The sequence below is a fragment of the Bubalus bubalis genome, chromosome 11 (genome assembly GCF_019923935.1).
Source record: "Bubalus bubalis isolate 160015118507 breed Murrah chromosome 11, NDDB_SH_1, whole genome shotgun sequence".
Lineage (NCBI taxonomy): Eukaryota > Metazoa > Chordata > Mammalia > Artiodactyla > Bovidae > Bubalus > Bubalus bubalis.
Window position 1 is genome coordinate 66,330,681 of NC_059167.1, and position 21,880 is coordinate 66,352,560.

At 50.3% G+C, this 21,880-nt stretch overlaps 1 protein-coding gene across 5 annotated transcripts; it reads left to right on the forward strand.

Moving 5' to 3' along the window:
• Positions 1-5,190: 5,190 nt before the first annotated feature.
• On the forward strand, positions 5,191-21,604 carry RPAP1 (RNA polymerase II associated protein 1). 5 transcript variants are annotated; one of them, XM_044925200.1, is made up of 25 exons: positions 5,191-5,326; positions 6,301-6,557; positions 6,843-7,006; positions 7,271-7,360; positions 7,802-7,922; positions 8,759-8,980; positions 9,849-10,028; positions 11,022-11,137; positions 11,738-11,836; positions 12,737-12,838; positions 13,059-13,226; positions 13,359-13,541; positions 13,666-13,800; positions 13,896-14,066; positions 14,522-14,679; positions 15,142-15,300; positions 15,445-15,646; positions 16,074-16,183; positions 16,426-16,621; positions 16,793-16,945; positions 17,156-17,301; positions 17,867-18,623; positions 20,895-21,071; positions 21,213-21,272; positions 21,378-21,604. In XM_044925200.1, exons 2-25 carry the CDS (start codon positions 6,377-6,379, stop codon positions 21,528-21,530), a joined length of 4,203 nt encoding a protein of 1,400 aa, XP_044781135.1. In that variant the 5' UTR covers positions 5,191-5,326; positions 6,301-6,376; the 3' UTR covers positions 21,531-21,604. The 5 variants fall into 5 exon arrangements, with proteins under 5 accessions (XP_044781135.1, XP_044781132.1, XP_006066292.2 ...); XM_044925197.1 differs by lacking the exon at positions 5,191-5,326 and adding an exon at positions 5,429-5,554; XM_006066230.3 differs by lacking the exon at positions 5,191-5,326 and adding an exon at positions 5,430-5,554 and having other exon boundaries at positions 6,843-6,991.
• The last annotated feature ends 276 nt before the right edge of the window (positions 21,605-21,880 follow it).

The window sequence follows — 21,880 nt, forward strand, 5'->3', positions numbered from 1 at the left end:
GCTGTGTCCACAGACATCCTGTCTGGCTGATAAAGAGCTGGTTCCAAATCCATTTTACCAAATGTCCCCTTCCTTTTGCCCTTGCCTTTAGGGATCCCTGGGACCAGAACTCCAGAGGGCAAGTCCCAGAAGTACTGGGTGGGGAAGAGGGACAAGCCACTCGTTTTCCCCTCTTCCTCACCTTCCATTTCCCTGAAGCCTCATTAGATCTTTCAAAGGATTCTTCTGAGCAGCAGAGGCCTGCCTCTTCCTCCTCTTGGCCCCATCAATGCTTGTTTGTTTATTATACTAATGATAACAACAGCATTTCTGGCGGCAGCCTCAGACCCAGCTGGGGGCGCCCCCAGGCGGCAGCACAGGGAAAGTGCTGTCAGAGTTGGATGGCGGGGGCCTGAGTGTCCGTTTAACTGAGAGCTCAGGCAGTCTTCTGAGGTGCTGTGGGTCGGCTTTGGGACTCTTTCCTAAAGGAAAAGTCTAGATCCGTTCCAGAATCCACAGTTTCGGAGCTCGCGCTGAGTCGGATCAGGGCAGGCAATAGTCTAGGGCTGAAGCCAGATTCACTCGGGCCGCGTTGAGCATTTCTCAAGGTCCTCTCCTCCAACTCTCCTCTATGGAGGCGACTTCAAGTTTCCAGTGAAAGGACATGGTTGACTCTGGCTGACACTGGAAAGACCGCTCCTAGAGGATGTTGAACTTGGAGCCCAAACCTGGCCTTTTAACTTCCTCTTCTCCCCTATCCCAACCCTGCCCCCCATTATTTCCTGAACTCTGATGAGAATCCCAGTCCAAGGACCATCCTTGGCCACCAGGCAAAATGGGTTTCTGGAGCACACGCCTCTGCATTCTCCACTCACAGTCTTTATTTCTTTCTTTTTCTTTGTTTGGCCACTCCAGGCAGCACATGGGCTCTTAGTTCCCCTACCAGGGATTGAACCCATGCCCCTGCATTAGAAGCATGGAGTCTTAACCACTGGATCACTAGGGAAGTCTCTATCCTCTCACAGCCTTGACAAACTTCCTACCTCAGGTACCAGCCTGAGGGGCAGTGTACTGTCCCTGTGGGGCCTGGTGACTGGAATGCCTGCCTCCTCTACCCCTGCTTCTGAACCCCTCTCAAGTCTTAGTATTTCTGCTTGCAGAGTAGGGAGGACAGTGGAGTCCTGGCCTTCAGACTTTGTGCTCCTGCATAGAGTGCTTGCCTTCCTGAGCCCTCACAACCCACTCTTACCCGTCTTTCTGTCTCTCTGGACACAGTAAAGAAACATTCTTTAAGGATATGTGAGCAGGTGTGATTTTGTGAAAGAGGTGTGTAGGTGGGTGAGAGGGTGTGCATTATGATGTATGAGGGAGGGTGTGCATTTGTGCAAACCCTAAATGTGACTGACGCTTTGTGGGTGGATGGGGAGAGGATGTGTGTGTGTGACTGGAGGAGGTTGGCTGCCTGTGCAAATACATGCCTGCAAAAATCTCCCTTCCTTTTGTAAATGCATTGCTTGGAAGGAAACTAATCAAATCAACAGGAAATGTATTTGACCTAACATAGGAGCAGATGTCCAAGTGGTTCCTGTTCTCAAAACAGAAGCAGAGCCAGCTATGATCTATCCCACCAGAGAGGAAAGGCCAGCAGCAGTCCCTTATTATGCGTGGAGCCAGGCTGGGCCTTGGCATCACCCTACTCATGTGAAATAAGTATCTGCCCATTCTCTGCCTTTCACAATCCATGACTGTCCAAGGAAGTCAAGGAGTAAGAGAAGATAAAGACAAAACTAGAAATAAAAGCCACCTGCCCATAGCAGCAGAACACCTTGAAAATAATTTCTAGCAGTCTCAGGAAGTAGCTGCTTCAGCTTTCTCAGAGTTAGGACTCCTCCTCCATGAGAGAACCAAGTCACGGGGTCATGGCAGTCTTGCTGGCCCTGTGAGCAAGGCTATATTCTTTCCCAACTACTGGTTAAAGAGGTTAAGAGTTGGGAAGTTTCCTTTAAGGAATGGGGCAGCCAACAGAATCTGTTCCTCATCGCCTTAGAGAAGCAGGGAATCTATGATTTTGGGGTTTGGAGGTGTGATGTCATGGGCGCTGGGGACTATTGCTGTACCTGCCAAACGCCCCTTGCCTTAAATCTGTAAATCAGAAACAGTGCCACACCTTGCTCAGTTGACGATAAAGCAAAAAAGTAAGTTTCTAGGAGAGACCACACTCTGAAAGGGGGATTTTCAAATGAGCAGATTTTTTCCCAAAAGTAGATTTAGGAAATAGGAAGAGAGCAGTAAGTCTGGGGTTTCTGAAATAGCAAGTGAGTCCAAACATGTGGAAAAAAAAAACAACTGTACTCTTCAAAATTTCACTAAGGGATAGCCCTAAGAAGAAGAGTGTAGTAAGTATGTGTGTGTGAATACCATGTATCTGGCTATATAGTTCTTTTTTGAGCTGCTTTAATAGCTACATGGTAATTTAGGCTATTTTAAAAAACTTTTTTATTATGAAATATTTTAAACATACGCACAAGTAAAACAGTATAATGAATCCCCAAAGTACCCTTCACTCTTCTTCAATGATTATCTTAGCCAATTGTGTTGTATTATTCCAATTTCTTTTTATTCTTTTGCTGGAGTTTTAAAACCAAATCTTAGCCATATAATTAATTTCAGCTGTAAATATTACAGTGTGTATCTGTAACAGGCTTTAAAAAACTCACCCATATATAGATTCAGATAGTTACATATAGAAATATTTATCAACATGTGTATATGTTACACATACACACATATTCCCTTTGTCAGCTGAGAAGGACCCAAAAGCAAGACACTCCAGTAGCAATGAGTATATCTAGCACCCAAATCTTGGTTTCTAATAGCATTTTCCAGTATAAGAGAACCAAGGGTCCTTGGAGAAATGGCTGATTCTAGGACTGGGGCAGGAAATATACAAGATGAGTTTGGAGCATTTTATAGTACCAGAAAGTAAGGAAGTGTTCAAAAACAAAAGCAGAAAACACAAATCAAGCATATACACACAGGGAATTCTGTCCAGTGGTTAGGACTCCAAAGTGAGGAACCTGGTTCAATCCCTGGTCACGGTACCGAAATCCCACAAGCCACACGTTATGGCCCAAACACACACACACACGCGCGCACAATGATGGGGTATATCAAAGGGTCAAATATAAATATATGTGAATGACTATAATTTGTTAATAAATAAAAAGTATATTGTAAATTAATAAGTTAATTCATGGACAGCATAGACAAATCTCCCATGCAGAATTACAAATAATTTATAATTTAAATATTACAAAGGTACTCCAGCCTCAAGGAGGGGGAGGACTTCAAACTCATAACCTCAGTCTAATCATGAGAAAATCATCAGACAAATCTCATTGGCGGGATATGGCACAAAATACCCTACCAGTACTATTCTAAAGTGTCCAAGTCATAAAAAAAAAAACCCAAAAAACCCTCTATGAAGCTGTGAAAGCCAAGAGAAGCCTAAGGAGTCATGACAATGAAATGTAATGTGGTATCCTGGATGGAACAGGAAAAGGACATTAGGGAAAAGTTGATGAAACCTGAATAAAGTTGGACTTTAGTAATACTATGTCAAATATTGGTTTATTAATACCAACAAACCTGCCATATTAATGATAGATGCTACTATGTTTAGGATAAATGGAATGTTTCTTTCTTTATAATCCTGTAAAGCTAAAGCTATTCTAAAATAAAGTTTATTTTTCAAAAAGAACAACATCCATACCCAAAACATTAAAAAAACACATTTTATTTATTGACTTGTTTATTTAGCTGCATCACTCGGCTTGCAGGATCTCAGTTCCCAACCAGAGACTGAACATGGGCCACGACAGTAAACGCACTGAATACTAACCACTAGACCACCAGGGAACTCCCCATACACAAAAAAATGTTTTAAAAATACTTAATAATTTGGCAAAACTAATGCAATTATGTAAAGTTTAAAAATAAAATAAAATTAAAAAAAATAAATTAAAAAAAATAAAAATACTTAATAGTGTGTGTTTTAGATTTGGTTTTTCCAAACAGTCTCAAAAAGTATCATTTTACAGTAGGTTTGTTTGAATCAGGATACAAACAAATCAGGACCACATATTTAATTAATAGTCCCTTAATGCAGTTAGACATGATAGAGCTAGACGCTTGACTAGATTTAGCTTCAATTTTTTTTTTATAAAGGCTTCCTAGGATGTGTTTTACACTTTCAGTGGCATCGTATCAGAGGGCACATTATGCCCAGTGGCCCACTTTCAGTGACGTTAAGATTCATCAGTAGATTAAAAAGTTGGCCACCTGATCCATCCATCCAAAGTTCTCATCAACCTTTTACCTAATAGTTTTATCAATCATTGATGATCATTGCCTGCAGTAATTATGTCATTAGTGGTTGCAAACAATGATTTTCTATATCCAGTCTTCCTGCATTTTTGGATTCAATTTCCCTCCCTCACTCACCATTAACTTCTGACCAGCCAGTACTATTTGGATTCCAAGGTTGACTAAATCCTAGCAGCTGAAATTTACTACTGCAGTTGAAACCAAGAGTTAATGAAGGATTTTATAGAATTCGTGGAAAATTGCTAGAAAGGCAAATTCTTGGTTCCTATTAGAGACTGAGTGAATCAGAAACTCAGATGTGGCCCAGAAATCTGGCTTAACAAGCCCTCCAGGTGTTTCTGACGCTGCTAACATTGGCTGCCCTAAGATGGCCCTCAATCAAGCAATGATTTACTAAGGTCATATGAGCATAGCAATATACTGGGTGCTGAGCATGCTGGATGCAAAAAAGAAGGCCTGATTTCCCCCAAGGAACTCAAAGTTTACACAAGGGAACAGGGCACATGCCTGTCAAAAGGGAACTGGTGATAGGTGATAGTGGGCAGTATGCTGCCAACATGGCACACAAGTAGCGCAGATAGAAGATTCCAAGGAATTCCTTGGGCTTCACCTTTCCTTTGTCCTGGTTATTTTTTTGTTCGGTCACCAACGGCTCTTTGTGACCCCCATGGACTGTAGGCCAACCAGGCTCCTCTATCCACGGGATAATGCCGGCAATAATACTGGAGTGGGTTGCCATTTCCTCCTCCAGAGGATTTTCCCAACCCAGGGATCAAACCCAGGTCTCCTGAGGCTCCTGCACTGGCAGGCAGATTCTTTACCACTGAGCCACCTGGGAAGCCCCAGTAATCTTCTTACTCGTCCATAATCACACTGGGGAGGACCGTCCTGAGCATGCAGGTTTCTAACGCGCTGCTCCTGAGCTTGGGTGCTGGAGTGTAGCATACGGTTATCCCGGCTGGTGAGTGCGGGAGGGCGTCTGAGTAACTCTTTGCCTCTGTCACTGGTATTGTTTGTGTAGAGAGAGTCTGCGTAAAGCTTACTTGCTGGGTTACTTTCCCGTTCAAACGTCCTGAACACCAAAACGGCAATTCCCTCCCAAGAGTGGGCGGAGCCGGGATGCGGGGCGGAAGCTCAAAACCGGCGCGGCGGAAGCCTGGCCCCAGCGGGGCAAGATGGCGGCACTCAGGTGATTCTAGAGCAAGTGGGTGCTTTGGCTGGCGGGACGGACTGCAGGAGATCCCGGGAGAGGTGTCGGATACAGGGTATTTAGTTCTTTGTCGGAGCCTGCCCCAGTGTCTTCGGTCTGGCCAGGGGCGGCCGCGGCCTCTTCGATGCGGAGACCCTAGGCACGGCCCTCCATCTGCAGGCAGCATAGTCTGAGACTCCGTGGTTTCTCTTTGCTGACACGGGTGATCCTGGAGCACCTGCGACCGTAGAGCCCAGCCCTTTAGGGCAGTTGTGGAGCCTGACAGAGTACAAGTCATGGACTGCTTTGGTGAAATTTATTACTAAGTATTTTATTGTTTTCAATGCTATTGTAAATACAGTTGTTTTAATTTTGTTTTCTGATTGTTCTTTGATAGTGTGTAGAAATACAAGTGATTTTTATATATCAATCTTTTATAGCCCAAGGTTTTTAATAATTTGAATACTTTTAAACCAGGCATGTTCCCACCAGTCTGATACTGAATCACCACTGCCTGGCTCTTGAAAACATTTTTCTTAGGTCCCCTGTGGTTGTTTCTGAGTTTTTATCATCCGCAGATTATAAACAACCTAAGTTGGCAGTAAATACTGTTGCTGGACTGTTGGAATAAGATATGAATGAGGAGGAATGAGTCCACATGAACCCAGGGAAAAGGAGCCTTCTCTGATACACAAAAAAGAATTGAGGTTCAGTTGCAGAGGGCCCATTATCTTTATTGCTTCTAGGGTGAATGAGAGTGAATTCCCTATGCTGAAGCAGTGCTGGAAAGAGTTGAACTAGGGAGGCAGCTGGAGTGTCAAGATGCTGTCGAGACCAAAGCCAGGGGAGTCGGAGGTGGACCTGCTGCGCTTCCAGAGTCAGTTTCTTGCAGCTGGTGCAACCCCAGCAGTACAGCTGGTGAAGAAAGGAAGCAGGAGAGCTGGGGATGCCAACCTGGAGCAGCCTCCACTGCAGGATCATCGGGATGTGGTGATGCTAGACAGTGAGTGGCTGTGGGTATGCGGTTGAAAAGGAGAGAGATACAACCTCAGGGTCTTCTTTTCCTGATGTGGCTGGATTGCCCAGAACTGCGGAACTCTGTTGCTGCAGCCGCATTTTACATATGAAGAAACTGAGTCCAGAGAGATTAAATACCTTACCCAAGGTGACACAGCTTGAGCCAGGGCCCCACAGCAGCTGCCTTTCTTTCTTTGGCTTCGCTCTAGCCCTCAGTCTCTTCCTGGGAAAATATGAGTAATCTCACATCTGGGTTTTTTTCCTTTCTTAGGTCTCCCAGATTTACCCCCAGCTTTGGTTCCTGCTCCCCCAAAGAGAGCCAGGCCCAGCCCTGGCCATCTCCTGCCTGAACATGAGGACCCTGAAGAGAGGCTGAACAAGCACGATCAGCACATCACTGCTGTCTTGACTAAGATTATTGTGCGTCTCACCCTGGTTAAGTGGAGCAAGGCATCCTAGGGCAGCAGGGATGTTGGGTGTGGGTGGTGAGCCTTAATGAGTAGAGAGTGATTCAGAAAGATGGGATTCCATCCCTCTGCAGTCAGGTTGGGGGCTGGTTTAGAATCACTGTGCCTTAAAAAAAGTGGGTTCATGACTCCTTAGGGTGAGGTTCTAGTCATACAGTACTAAGGTTAATGGGATAACGTTGAGCTTGGAGATTTGTCTTTATCTTTACTGCTTTGTACTTTTTTGCTGCAGGAACGAGATACAAGTTCAATGCCTGTGAATCTGCCTGTGTCCAGTGGCGTTGCTTTCCCTCCTGTATACCATCGCTCACAGGGGAGACAGGTAAGCAGAGGTCACCTTAGATGGTGTTTAGGGGACAGTCATGTGAGCGTCATAGTTCATCTTCCCCAGGTAGATAATCTTAATAGTGATAAACAATTCCATTGTTAAAACAGCACAGCACTAAGCACTTTATATGCATTACTTCATTTAGTCCTCATAACAGCCGTATAATGTAGACATCGTTATCTCCATTTTTCAAATAAGAAAACTGATAGCTTGTCCTACACCACACATCTAATAGAAGAGCCAGAAGTCCACCCCAAGTCTGTCACACTTCAAAACTTGTGCTTCTATGGAGCCTTGCTTTTTCTGAGGACTAGGGTTGTGACCCTTGGAGATTAAGTAAGTCTCTTGTACCTCTTTGTTCCAGCAACATCAATAGGTTGAGAAGAGAATAGGGTAATGAGCATCTGTCACCTGGGTTTTCTTTTTGCCCTTTAGGGGAAGCCAGTGACAGCTGGTAAGAGAAGCATCTTTGCCCAGGAAATTGCAGCAAGGAGAGCATCTGGAGCCAAGGTCTCACCAGTTAGAGAAGTTGAATCTATCTTGGACCCACCAGAGAGTGAGTGGGGATTGAAGAGGCTTGGTCTAAGCTTTTTTGTAATACACAATCATCGAGTCATCTCTGGATATTCATCTTTCCTGCTTCAAACCTGAAGTGCATTTGAGCCATCCAAAGAGGAGCTGTCCCATACCCTACTGAGAGTATTGAGTGTGGGCAGCTTGGGTCCATATCTAGGTCTTAGGTGCAGGCAGAGGACAGGTCATTACTTGACTATGGAGAGAAAAAGGGGATAGAAATGTCTGGTGTGTGTGTGAGTGCGTGTTCAGTTGCTTTAGTTGTGTCTGACTCTTTGTGACCCTGTGGACTGTAGCCTGCCAGGCTTCTCTATTCATGGGATTCTCCAGGCAAGAATATTGGAGTGGATTGCCATGCCCTCCTTTAGGGGATCTTCCCAACCCAGGGATCAAACCCAAGGCCTCCTGCATCTTCTGTACTGCACATGGATTCTTTACTGCTGAGCCATTGGGGAAGCCTGAAGTGTCTATTAGAGGCTGTAAAATAAAGATTTAGGCCAAAATTCTTTAGGGATGCAAATTACTAGAGAAAAACTGGGGGCAGACCTCTAGAAGCAGACGTTTGCCTAGACATCAGAGAAGCGTCAGTGGGATGTTTCTGAGGGAAACCTCATGTAAATCCAAGGGGGAAAATGAATACATCACCCCAAGCCAGGCCCAGAGTGCCTGGAGTCATGTGTCATATCCAGGGGGGGTCTCCACTCTGTGCCTGGGTAGACTCTTGGACCTCTCTCGGTCTCCAGAGCTAATGGGATTAGAGAAGAGGCCCAGGAATTCCAGTTGGAGTGAGGCAATGAACTAATCATATCCTTCTTGCAGGTCCTATGATCTGTGAGGCACTTACACCTAGGGAGTGGGGCAGCCAGCCTCCATGGAACAGCTACAGCTTCCAGGGACCCCATCTGGTGACAGGGAAGGGGCTCAAGAGCCAGGAGGCTGCGCAGGAAGCCCAGACCATCCATGAAGAAAACGTAGCGAGACTGCAAGCCCTGGGTCCGGAGGAGATCCTGAAGGAACAGCAGCGATTGCTGGCTCAGCTTGGTACGGGTACTGGCCTTTCCTGCCAAGACCGGGCTAGGAAGGGATTGCCATTTATTGAGGAAGGCTTACTGTGAGTGCTTTTCATTCTGTCCTCAAACTGTACCTGTGAGGCAGGTGGTGCTAACCTGATTTATTTAATGAAAAATAAAACTGAGGCTCAAAACTTTGAGAAATTCTCCCCCAGGTCACGCAGCCTGGTACCACATCCTGTTAAGGAACATGTGATGAAAATCCAGGTCTACCTGGTCTCATGGGTTGTGCTTTTAACCAGTAGATCATGTATACAGTACAGATGTAGTGTAGTATACACTGTATTCTGGCTGTACTCTAGTACAGCTGCAGGGCACTCTGTTTTATGTGAATTATATGCTGTGCTGTATTACACTTCCCTCCTAGTTTTTGGACACCAAAACAGTAGTGTCAAGTCAATCTTATTCCAAACTATGTATCTATATCTAGCACTTACATAGAGCATAGCATATATTAGGTTTTTAGTGAATATTTATGCATAAGTAAATGAATAACTGAAAGTGAGAAACTAGCCCCCTAAATGCCTTCTTTTTGGCCCTAGTCAACATTGATTCATTTATTCCTTAGCCCCTTACTTTGGGCCTTGACCTGAAGCCAAGCACAGGGATGGGCACAGAGGCCTGGACCAAAGGACTGTGAAAAATGGAGGGATAGGTGGGTAGGCAGGTTCCAGTGACAGATGTGGGTCACTGAGGCTGCAAGAGAGCCCAGGGGGCGCATACCCTGGCTGGGAAGTGCCTTGGCACCCACACACAGGCCACATTCAGCAGGTTTTGGGTCTGTTGGAGGCTGGGAAGGGTATGCCTCCAACCACTCCCCTCTCCATGCTCTGTTCTAGATCCCAGCTTGGTTGCCTTCTTGAAATCTCACAGCCATACCCGTGAGCAAGCAGAAGAGAAGACCACAAGGGAGCAGAGACCAGGAAGACCCTCTGCTGAGGTCACTGGAAAGGAGGCCATTGCACCAACTTCTGCCAGTGTGCCCAGGCAGGAAAATGAGCTGGAGCCAGAAACCCCAGGTTTGGAGGAGGAGGGGACTTTGGAGGAATGAAAGCAGAGGAAAGTATTCCTTCTCGTGGGTCTGGCAGATGGGAAGAGAGAGAACCTTCTATGTCCTTGAACGTGTAATGCTAATCCTCATGCTTGGCTTGAAATCAGTCTTCATTTGCTCATGCATATATTCTTCCCGCACATGCTTCCTGTGTTCCTGTCCTGTTAACTGCTCCTTCTCCCCCTTCCCCGGTAGGAGACAGCACAGTATCATGGCTGAATGGCCCCCTCCCCCACAGACCATCTGCCCCTTGCCTTTGCAATAGCTGCCCCAGCTCTGGCTCCATCCATCCCACGGTTCTCTCTGCCTCTGCTCTCTCTGATGGCAGGATGGTGGGAGAGGAAGGGTCTGATGCAGGTCTTGCGAACAGGCCAGGCCTGAAGCAGAAAGGCCAGTGGGAGCACTCATCTTCCAGGAACTGGATTGTTTTATTAGTGATTAACAAAAGAAGAATTGAATTTGGAGAGCCCTAGGAACCTCCTACTCGGGGATGTGCTCCAGAACAGCTGAGCAAGTTGGGTGGGGCTTGGGTGGGGAGAGGAGGAGGCGGCAGCAGGTGTGTGTCTCAGTGTCTTGCTCTGCTGAAGTGTGGCTGCCCACACCTCACTGTCTCCACTCCCCTGCTCCTTTTTAAGGTCAGTGCTAGAGTGGAGACTGGGTTTCCCTGATGTCTGTGGTCCTCCCTTCCTTGTTTGCCTCTCTCTCCTTTCTTCCTTATCTCCTCCTCTTCCTCTTTCCCCTCTCAGCACATCTTTGGGGTCAGCAAGGGGCTAGAGCTCAGGACAGGATGTCTGCCATAGTAATCATTCCAGGCCATGGGCTGTGCCGTTAGCCACAGCTGAGGGCAGAGGCTGCCAGACCCTTGGGCAGAAGTGGATGTGGCAGCCGCTGGACACCAGGGACCCCAATGGATCAGCAAGCTGAGCCCCTTAGGGAAATGACTCTGCTCCCATCTCCCCAGCTCTGGCCTTGCCTGTGACTCCCCAGAAAGAATGGCTGCACATGGACACTGTGGAGCTGGAGAAGCTCCATTGGACCCAGGACCTGCCTCCACTCCGGCGGCAGCAGACGCAGGAGGTGAGGAGGGCCCGCTGGCCGAAGGGCACAGCGGGGTGGGAGGCGTGGAGGGCCCGCTGGCCGAAGGGTGCAGTGGGATGGGAGGCGTGGAGGGCCCGCTGGCCAACGGGCGCAGCGGTGTGGGAGGCGTGGAGGGCCCTCTGGCCGACAGGCGCAGCGGGGTGGGAGGCGTGGAGGGCCCGCTGGCCGACGGGCGCAGCGGTGTGGGAGGCGTGGAGGGCGCAGCGGGGTGGGAGGCGTGGAGGGCCCGCTGGCTGATGGGCGCAGCGGGGTGGGAGGTGTGGAGGGCCCACTGGCCGACGGGTGCAGTGGGGTGGGAGGCGTGGAGGGCCCGCTGGCCGACAAGGGTGCAGCAGGGTGGGAGTGAGTGGAGCTATTGCTCTTGCACCCAGAACTCGGGCCCTCCTCATCCCTCGAGCTGGAGAAACTTCTCTGTGCTCACTCCTCTCTTCCTGCCTGGCCCCTCAGGCCAGAGGAGCCCCACTTCGGGTTAGAGGTCCAGGCAGGACCTAAGTCCTGAGAGGCCTGGGGTTACAGTGAGGAAGGACGTGAGGAATTCATTGCTGCCCCAGTGCATAGTCCTCTTTCTCTACCCATTAGAGGATGCAGGCCCGATTCAGCCTTCAGGGAGAGCTACTGGCCCCCGACATGGACCTTCCCACCCATCTGGGCCTGCACCACCATGGAGAGGAGGCGGAGGTGAGGCTTGGGCTCCAAGGAGTACTGGACAGTTCTCAGCAAGAGCTTTTAACAACCATGTGGAGAAGGGCAGCTGCTCAGCTGCCTTGACCCTCCAGTGCACCCATTCCAATTCTTGATCCTGCTGGTTCTAAGGCTTGAAATCTTTCTCCACGTTCTCTCACACTCCAGTCAGTCACCAGAACTTGCCAATTCTGTTTGTCAGCTCTCCACGTTGCTTCCTCCATCCAAGCCTTGTTCCCTCTTGTCTGCTCAGCCACCATGTTTTCTACTCACTCTGTCCTATGGTGCGCTCCCCCATGGGATTGCTGTACTGATTTCCTCTGACTCCGTTCAGGCAAATCTTGCCTCAGAAAGTTTCCTTGCCCCGGAAATGCTCCCAGAATAAGGCCCTGGCTCTTCAATCCTGCAGAACAGCCCTTCCGCCATCTGTCCCTGCTGACCCCATAGCTCTGCCTCCCGCCCTCCTGCTGCACATTTGGCCACCTTCCCCCACACACACCCTCTCTGCTCCTGGACTCCAGCACGCGGTTCCTGAAGCCTGCTCCAGGGAAGCCTTTACCCTTCACTCCATGCCTGGCCATCAAGGGCTCTATCCACTCACTGAGTCCACATCACTTTTCCAGGACCGCTTCTCTCTCCTGTGCTTTAGTTGCAAATTAAACACTGATGACTACATTTCCCCCCAGTCCGCCTTAAGCTGTGGTTACTTGTGTGCAAGTCTTATTTTCTTTACCAGTTTGAGGATTCATGGAAAGCAGAGTCAAGAAATATCACTTACTTTTCTTTGACTTCGCCTTGACACCCAACTCCATGTATGGCAGATGGGGATTGCTGCATATTTATTTATGGGTGCTGCCCTGCATCTTGGCTCCTTCTGACTTCTTGTCCCTGTTCCAGAGAGCAGGGTACTCCCTTCAGGAGCTCTTCCACCTGACACGCAGCCAGGTGTCCCAGCAGAGAGCCCTAGCGCTGCACGTGTTGGCCCAGGTCATCGGCAGGGTGAGTGGACCGCTGGCCTGGTCCTATCCACCCCCTCTACCCCTTAGACTCTCCCACCCCTTGCCCATTTCTTTCTGACTCACTGGTCCATACCCCAGCTGTCTGTGGGTCACACTGGGAACAGATCAAACCAGGGTCCTAGACGGGCAAGTGAAGGCCGTAGGATGAAGACTCGGTACCTTCAGCAGATTCATCAAGGTTTTCTCCTCGTGCCCTCAAGGCCCAGGCTGCGGAGTTTGGGGACCGGCTGGTGGGCAGCGTCTTGCACCTCCTTCTGGATGCCGGTTTCCTCTTCCTGCTGCGCTTCTCCCTGGATGACAGAGTGGATGGGGTCATCGCAGCTGCTGTCCGGGCTCTTCGGGCCCTGCTGGTGGCCCCTGGAGATGAGGTACAACATGCCCAGGAATGAAGCTTCGCAGCCTTGTGGTCCCTACTCCCCCTGCTGGGGCTGGCCTCACCGACAACCTGTTTCCTGACCTGATCCCTTCTTCCTCTTTCCACCCCCACTCTCCTCTCTCAGGAGCTCCTCGACAGCACCTTCTCTTGGTACCACGGAGCACTGATGTTCGCTTTGATGCCCAGCCAGGAGGACAAGGAGGACGAGGACGAGGACGAAGAACCCCCAGCAGAAAAGGCAAAAACCAAGAGTCCTGAAGAAGGAAACCGGCCTCCATCTGACCTGGCCCGACATGACGTCATCAAGGTACAAGCGTGCAGGCAGCTGCACCAGTCCCGTGACCTCCAGGGCAAGCACATGTTGGGCAGGAGGGGTCATCAAGGCCTGGGGCCCAGCTGCATTTGGCAGGGGGCTTGTGTCTGAACCTCAGGGGCTTCTGGCTACCAACCTGCTGCCTCGGCTGCGCTACGTACTGGAGGTGACCTGCCCAGGACCTTCTGTGGTCCTTGACATCCTGACTGTGCTCATCCGCCTGGCCCGGCATTCCCTGGAGTCGGCCACAAGGGTGAGAGACAGGAGGCAGGGACTGGGCAAAGAGCCTCGCTGGGTCTGGCCTTGCCCCTCAGCCGCCTACATCCCTTTTCCTCCTGGCCCTCACAGGTGCTGGAGTGCCCTCGGCTGGTAGAGACTGTGGTTCGAGAGTTCCTGCCCACCAGCTGGTCCCCCGTGGGGTCGGGGCCTACCTCCAGTCTACACAGAGTACCCTGTGCTCCTGCCATGAAGCTGCTTCGTGTCCTGGCCTCGGCCAGTAGGAATATTGCTGCCCGGCTGGTGAGCAGGACACAGCAGAGCAGGACACAGCAGAGCAGGACACAGCAGGGGAAGGGGGCTTGAGACAGAGCTGGGTTGGGGGCTAAGCATGGCTCTTGTACTTTTAGGCAGCCCAGTCATGCCATCTTTCTCTTCCTAACTGTTTCAATTGCTTAAAAGTGCAACAGAAACCCCCAGAAAGGGGCCTATTGTATCCTGTAGGCTTGCTCTGCGCTCATTAGAAAGGCTTCCTGTTCCCTGCACCCAGGCCAGGAGGGCCACATACAAAGAAGCACCAAGCAGCCTTGGCAAAGGTGCCCAGCAAGTGCCCGCTAACAAGAAGGCAGGCAGGAGGGCGGAAGGGAGGGATGGATGAGGTAGTTTCACCTGAGCCCTGAACTATGACCCTGTGGCACAAGAGGGTCCTGGAACAGGGCTCCCAGCGATCCTGATCCCTGGACTCTGCCCACCTCCAGCTGAGCGGCTTTGATCTCCGGAGCCGCCTGAGCCGCTTTATAGCTGAAGACCCCCAGGATCTAGCCTTGCCCCTGGAGGAAGCCGAGACACTGAGCACTGAGGCCTTCCGCCTGTGGGCAGTGGCGGCCTCCTACGGCCTAGGCAGCGACCTTTACAGGTAAGAAGAAATGATGGTAGGCCCCTCAAGACCCCTCCGGCCCTGCGCTCTGGCCTGAACTGACGATTCAGCCTTGCTCGAGGTCCAGGCTCGGAGGGAGGCTGAGCATGAGGAAGAGGTGATTCTTGGAGGAATGAAGACAGCTGGGGCGTCAGGGCTAGCCAGGGGGGAGTGGAGCAAGGCTGGGTTAACCACATTCTGTGCATCACGGCGTTGATATCTGGGTGAAATCATATTGAAATTCCCTGTAGCATGTAGTGTGGAAGCCTTGAGGGGCTGCCTCCCTCCCCCCAGCCCCTAGCCTCCCTTGAAGCCAAACAGAGTGCCTGGCCCAGGCCTCCCTCCTGCTCCTCCTCAGCCAGCCTGCAGAGGCCCCAGGGCAGGCCTTGCTCCATGTCTTCTGTCTGTCTCCCTCCTCACACTGAAGGGCGGTCTTTGTCTCCCCCTCACCACCACCACCAGGGAGCTATACCCTGTGCTGATGCGAGCCCTGCAGGATATGCCGAAGGAGCTCAGTAGCCCCCCGCCTCGGCCCCTCGCTCTGCAGAGGATCGCCTCACTGCTCACCCTCCTCACCCAGCTGACCTTGGCAGCCGGCCGCATCGCCCCTGAACACAATAGGTAGGCCCTCGCCCTGAGCTGCCGGTGGAGAGTCGTCCTGCAGGGATTGGTGGGAGGGCTCCTCCACAGAAAGAGGGTGGCTGGAGCCTAGAGGGCAGTCCGGGCAGCCACATCCTCACCCGGCCCCTTTTGGCTCTCCTGTAGTCACTCTGCTGAGGCCAGTCTGTTGGCCGGCCCTTCCTCAATCACTTGGACACAGGTGTCTGGGCTCCAGCCTCTTGTGGAGCCATGTCTCAGACAGACCTTGAAGTTGCTGCCCAGACCTGAGATGTGGAGTGCCCTGGGCCCGGTGCCCACTGCCTGCCTGCTCTTCCTGGATGCCTACTACCAGGCCTGGAGCCAGCAGGTGCGTGTTGCCTACTCGCCTTCCCCCACCCTGGGTGCCCCGTCTGTGTCTTAGCGTTCTGCCCTCTTTCTCATGTCTCCACCTGTCCATACCTCCCTCTGGCCACCTTTTCTGCCCTCCACCTTTTCCCTCCTACCATTTTTTCCTCTTTCCACCTTCACATCCAGTACAGCTTCCAAGGAGCCACGTTGGCAGAGGGCCAGAGAATCCCAAATAGCAGCTTAGCCTCCCTGGAGCCATTATACTCTCTCATGACCCCTGCCAGCACAACCTCAGAGTCTTCTCTCCCTCCAGAAGGGTCAGAAGGCAGAAGCCTCTAAACACTGACTCTGGGGATCTTGGAATCGTAGGCTCGGCCTGAGTGCACAGGATCTAGGAGGATGGGGGTTCCTGGGCCATCAGCTCAGTGAATCTCATGGTTTTCTAGCCAGGCCTGTGCCCAGAGGATTGGCTGCAGGACATGGAGCGCCTGTCAGAGGGGCTGCTGCTGCCCCTGCTGAAACACCCTTCTCTGGGAAGCCTGTGGGATTCCCTGGGGTATGTACTATGTGTGTGGTGGAAGTTGGTGAAGGGAGGTAGTTTTGCTCCTTGTGGGGTTCCTGAGTCTAGCTCCCTGGTCCATTCAGCTTGAGGGAGACCTGAATCCCTAGTAGGTAGCAGCTGGGGGCTCTAGGGAACATGGGCCTTGTCTGCATGGCCACCTTGCCACTGACCTTGGTTGCAGACAACCCAGCACACCTCAGACCAGAGCGCCCTCAGCTTCTCCACTCTGCCTCCAGGTGCTGCTCCCCTCTGTGCAACCCACAGTCCTGTGCTGTAGCCCCCGAAACTATCTCCAGCCTCGCGTCACTGGGCTGTGCAGGGGGCCACCCCCCTCTCAGTCTGGCTGGCTCAGCTTCCCCCTTCCCGTTCCTCACGGCCCTCCTGTCTCTTCTTAACACCCTGGGCCGGATCCACAAAGGACTGTGTGGCCAGGTGAGTGCTGGGAGCCAAGATGGCAGGATTGCGGGGGAGGGCACCCCTTGGGGAAAGGAGGCCTGTTTTGTCAAACCCTCACTTCTGAGTTTGGCAGGGGATGGGCGGCCGGGGAGCCCCAGAAGGCATCGAAGTCACCTTCCGAATCTGAACACACTTGCTCTTCCTCAGCTGGCCACCGTACTGGCTGCCCCGGGACTCCAGGACTATTTCCTGCGATGTGTGGCTCCTGTGGCCGCTCCGCACCTCACCCCCTTCTCTGCGTGGGCCCTGCGCCACGAGTACCACCTGCAGTACCTGGCACTCACCCTGGCCCAGAGAGCGGTGGGTGCCCCTAACCTCCCACCCCCCATGAACCCCATCCTGCCTCCCTGGAACATGTGCTGCTTCTAACAGGCCATGCAGCTCCTACTTTGCTGAAGACATGCCCAGAACCTGTGCCTGTTGGCACGTGTTCTCTTCCTCACTTCTGCTCCCTATGCCCCCCTCACCCCCTCTGCCTCCTCCTCCCCCTTCCCCCTTTTCTGTCCACAGGCAACACTGCAGCTGCCTGTGTCAGGCACTGACGCTGCCCTCTGTCACGGCATGGCCTTGGCCCTGCTGGGCCGGCTGCTGCCCGGGAGTGAGCACCTCGCCCATGAGCTGATGCTGAGCTGTGTGTTCCGGCTGGAGTTCCTCCCGTAAGTCCGGGCTTGGTAGCATCAACTCAGCCCTTTCAAAAAGCTGCTGTGGTGGTTGCCAGAGCAGCTCTGAATTGGGAACCAGAAGACCTGGGCTTAATTTTCTTTCTTCCATGGATTACACTTAGCCTGTCTTGAGTTTCCGTTTTCCTCATTAGTCAAGTGAGGATGAGGATAACGCACTAGGGTATTATTATGAGACTTCTATGACTGTATGGCTGGAAAATGGTTATAAACTAACTGTACACTTGTAAAGCTAACAGTTACTCACTGCTTACTCTTTGTCTCGTTCCCCTAACTATATGTCTCTATTTAGCCCGGTACCATGAGATGGGTATTATCGTCATTATTATCATCCCCATTTTACTATGCGGGAACCGAGGCAGAATTCTGTAAACGAGCACCTAGGTACTGTCTCCAGTGTCCGTCCTCTTAACTGCCATGTGGCTGATTATTAGGGGGACAGGAAGCAGCAGGATTGGACCTAGGAGCCTCTGGGAGGCCCTGGAGAGCTGGTGGCCTTGTGGGTTCTTGCCCTCATTTTTGTTTTCGGGTTCCGTTACAGAGAAAGAGCATCAGGGGGTCCGGAGGCAGCTGACTTCTCTGACCAGCTCTCCTTAGGAAGCGGCGGAGACCTTGGATGTGGGCGAGGGGCTCTCCTAGCTCAGGCCTGCCAGGACCTCCCCAGCATCCGCAGCTGCTACCTGACCCACTGCTCACCGGCCCGGGCTAGTCTGCTTGCCTCCCAAGCCTTGTACAGAGGGGAGCTCCAGCGAGTCCCAGCCTTGCTGCTCCCTGTGCCTAAGGAGCCACTGCTGCCCACTGACTGGCCTTTTCTGCCATTGATTCAACTCTACCACCGGGCCTCAGACACCCCCTCGGGGCTCCCTCCTGCTGACACTGTGGGTACAGCCCTGCGGGCCCTGCAGTGGGTGCTTGTCCTGGAGAGCTGGCGCCCCCGGGCACTCTGGGCTGTGTCTCCTGCTGCCCGCCTGGCACGGCTCATGTGTGTGTTCCTGGTGGACAGTGAGTTGTTCCGGGAGACCCCAATACAACGCCTGGTGGCAGCCCTTCTGGCCCGGCTCTGCCAGCCTGAAGTCCTACCAAATCTCAACCTGGATTGCCCACTTCCTGGACTGACATCTTTCCCGGACCTCTATGCCAACTTCCTGGAGCATTTTGAGGCTGTCTCTTTTGGGGACCACCTCTTTGGGGCTCTGATTCTCCTGCCGCTACAGCGTCGATTCAGCGTCACCTTGCGCCTCTCCCTCTTTGGGGAGCACGTGGGTGCCTTGCGAGCTCTGGGCCTGCCACTGACCCAGGTACTTTCTCAGTCCAGCAGAACCCACTATGGGCATCCTGTCCTGGGCCTTGGAAGCACTCCTGAGCAGCGGGGCGCTTTGGTGGCCTGAGGTTCTTTATCTTACCTCTTGGGGGCTTTGAGGAGATGAAAAAATACATGAAAAGGATTTATCATGGTAACTGGCATACCACAGGTGTTCATTATTGCTAATGGCACGGTTCCTTGCTCGTGAGGTGCTACAGTGTAGACAAGAGATGTACTGAAACCAGTATAGTTCTCAGTTATTCAGATTCTAGGTGTTAAGTCAGGATTCAGAGAAGGCAAAGACCAAAGTGGATTGTCCATGAGGAGAAGGTTTTGTGGAAGAAGTGGGAATTGATCTGGACACAAAAGGTTGGGTAGAATTTGGATTGTTGAGGAAGGACAGAATGTACCTATTAGAACAGCATACGCAAAAGCTCAGAGGCAGGAAGAAATGTGATAGGGTGGGAGGAGGAAGGAGTCACACAGATACCAGCCTGGGAACTTGGATATCAGGCTAAGGAGTTAAACTTGTAAGCTATAAAGAGTTCCAGGCTCTTTTAAGATTTGTTTTTTTATTTCCATTACAGCTTATTTTGATAAGCTTGAAATATAAACATTTTAGTACATGTATAAATATGTATAAGTATAAATGTATAGTTTAGATAAAAAACTAAAAATATTTTTAAGAATTAAAAAGAACATTATAGAGAATTATCTGGTGGTCCAGTGGTTAGGACTCTCACTGTAAAAGGCCTGGGTTTGCTCTCTAGTCAGGGAACTAAAATCCCACAAGCTGTGCAGGCTGCAGCCAAAACAGGAAAAAAAAATAGATTAGTAATAAAAATAATGTTACCATTATCCATAATCCTACTGCCCAGTGGTGACTTTTGATTTTGATTTATCTTTCTCTAGTCTTTTTATTTTTTTCCACATGGCACAGCATGTAGGATCTTTCTTCCCCAACCAGGGATCAAACCTGTGCCCCTTGCAGTGGAAGCACAGAGTCCTAACCAGGGAATTCCCTCTACCTTTTTTCATGGATATATATATATATATAGGCAGCACTGTTCCTCTGTGAGAGCTTTCTCTAGTTGTAGGTGAGTGGGGGCTACTCTTCGGGCTTCTCATTGCAGAGCATGGGTTCTAGGCATGTGGGCTTCAGTAATTGTGGCTCAAGGGCTCGGAAGCACTGGCTCAGTAGTTGTGGCACAGGGACTCAGTTGTTCCATGCAATGTGGAATCTTCCTGGAACAGGGATCGAACCTGTGTCCCCTTGCATTGGCAGGCCGATTCTTATCCACTGCACCACCAGAGAAGTTCTTTTGTGTATACATATTTTTATAAAATTGGGATCATCACATAATGTTTTCTTAATTTAATGTTATAAGCATTTCTCACACTATTAAATAGCCTAAGAAATCAACATTTTTATTATATAATAACCCACTGTGCAAGTATGTCACAGTTTATTAGAACCCCTTAGTGGGCATCAAAGTTTGTTTCTGAGTTTTTGCTATTTTAAGTAACACTCTGATAAACACCACTGGACATAAACACATAATCATTCTGCATGGAATTAAGAAAGAATAATTTTTTTGAAAAATAATTACTATTCCAAAGAACATGAACTTTTGAAAGGTTTGATAATAGAATTGAGCAGCTGTATATGACATTTTGAAAGTTTCAAGCAGATTAAACAGGCAGTGGTGGCAGTAGGAATTCACAGCTGCTTCTCAGTTTCCCAGTTTCCACTGCTTTCCAGCTCTTTAGTCTTTTTTTAAAAACATTTATTTGTGTGTAGTTGATTTACAATATTGTGTTTCAGGTATACAGCAAAGTAAATCAGTTATATATATACATATATCCACTCTTGTTTTAGATTATTTTTCTGTATAGGTTGTTACAGTATTCCCTATGCTATACAGCAGCAGTTTCTTATTAGTTATTTATTTTATATATAGTTGTATGTATATGTCCCCATCTCGCAATTTATCCCTCCCCCCATCCCCTGGTAACCATGAGATTGTTTTCTACATTTGAGAGTTTGGTTCTGTTTTCTAAATAAGAAATTTTATTTTCTAGCTCTTTAGTCTTTAACCTTGACCCTTGTGTCTTTAACCTTGACCCTTGTGATAGAGAGGGACGGATCTCTGCCCTCAGGATTTGGTTCACTATTTGGTTCACTATACCATCAACCCTCCACCCCATTGTCCGCTGATACACATCATGCCTTCACCCTCAGCATGTCTCATATCCCCTGTCACAGCTGCCTGTGTCCCTGGAGTGCTACACGGCACCTCCTGAAGACAACTTGGCCCTCCTTCAGCTCTACTTCCGGGCTCTGGTTGCTGGTGCACTCCGTCCACGCTGGTGCCCTGTGCTCTATGCTGTGGCTGTGGCTCATGTCAACAGCTTCATCTTCTCCCAGGACCCAAATAACTCAGTAAGTTACATCCCCATCTCCAAAGGGAGGAAGGGGCCTGCAATTGATCTGGGCCAGCTGGGGAGGAGGGGAGGGCCCAGCCAGGCCAGCGATAGGTACCTTCTCTTGGCCTGGTGCCACCTCTTCTTATTCTGCTTCTAGGACGAGATCAAGGCTGCCTGTAGAAGCATGCTGCAGAAGACTTGGCTGCTGACAGATGAGGTGAGGGGGGCACATCTTGGAGGTGGGAGAATGGAGGGTGTTGGGGAACAGAGGTCTCAACAGGATCTCACTACCTGCTACATAAAGTTTCTTTCTTCTCTGCAGGGCCTTCGGCAGCACCTTCTCCACTATAAGCTTCCCAATTCTGCCCTTCCTGAGGGTTTTGAGCTGTATCCCCAGTTGCCCCCTCTGCGTCAGCAGTACCTCCAGAAACTCAGGATCTCAGGGGTGCTCCCAAATGGGGTATCAGATACCTAGTATAGCTGCTGCAGATGAAGAGATGGATACACTCTCCTGGAGCTGGGCATTGAAATAAATTTTTTTTAATCTTCTGGGAATGTGATTTGGACTGGTTTCAGATATACTAGTTCAGGATTGGTATCAAGGGATGGGTTATCCCGGGATCTTCCCAACCCAGGGATCAAACCCAAGCCTCCTGCAGTGGTAGGTGGGTTCTTTACCACTAGCGCCACCTGGGAGGCCTGCAGCTTGTCTCCTGTGGCCTCTTATTTCCATCAGTTGCTATCCTGAGACAAAGAGAGTCCAAAAATCAGACTGGTGTGGTAGCTGTCTGTCTTGGATCTGTTTGGGCTGCTATGTTAGAATAC

What these genes read in the sequence shown, in the direction of transcription:
- RPAP1 (XM_044925200.1), top strand. Translation starts at nt 6,377, where the DNA reads ATGCTGTCGAGACCAAAGCCAGGGGAGTCGGAGGTGGACCTGCTGCGC. An exon ending in TATCTTGGACCCACCAGAGA is followed by an intron (nt 7,923 to 8,758) that starts GTGAGTGGGGAT and finishes TCCTTCTTGCAG; the next exon opens with GTCCTATGATCTGTGAGGCA. An exon ending in CTTGGCTGCTGACAGATGAG is followed by an intron (nt 21,273 to 21,377) that starts GTGAGGGGGGCA and finishes TCTTCTCTGCAG; the next exon opens with GGCCTTCGGCAGCACCTTCT.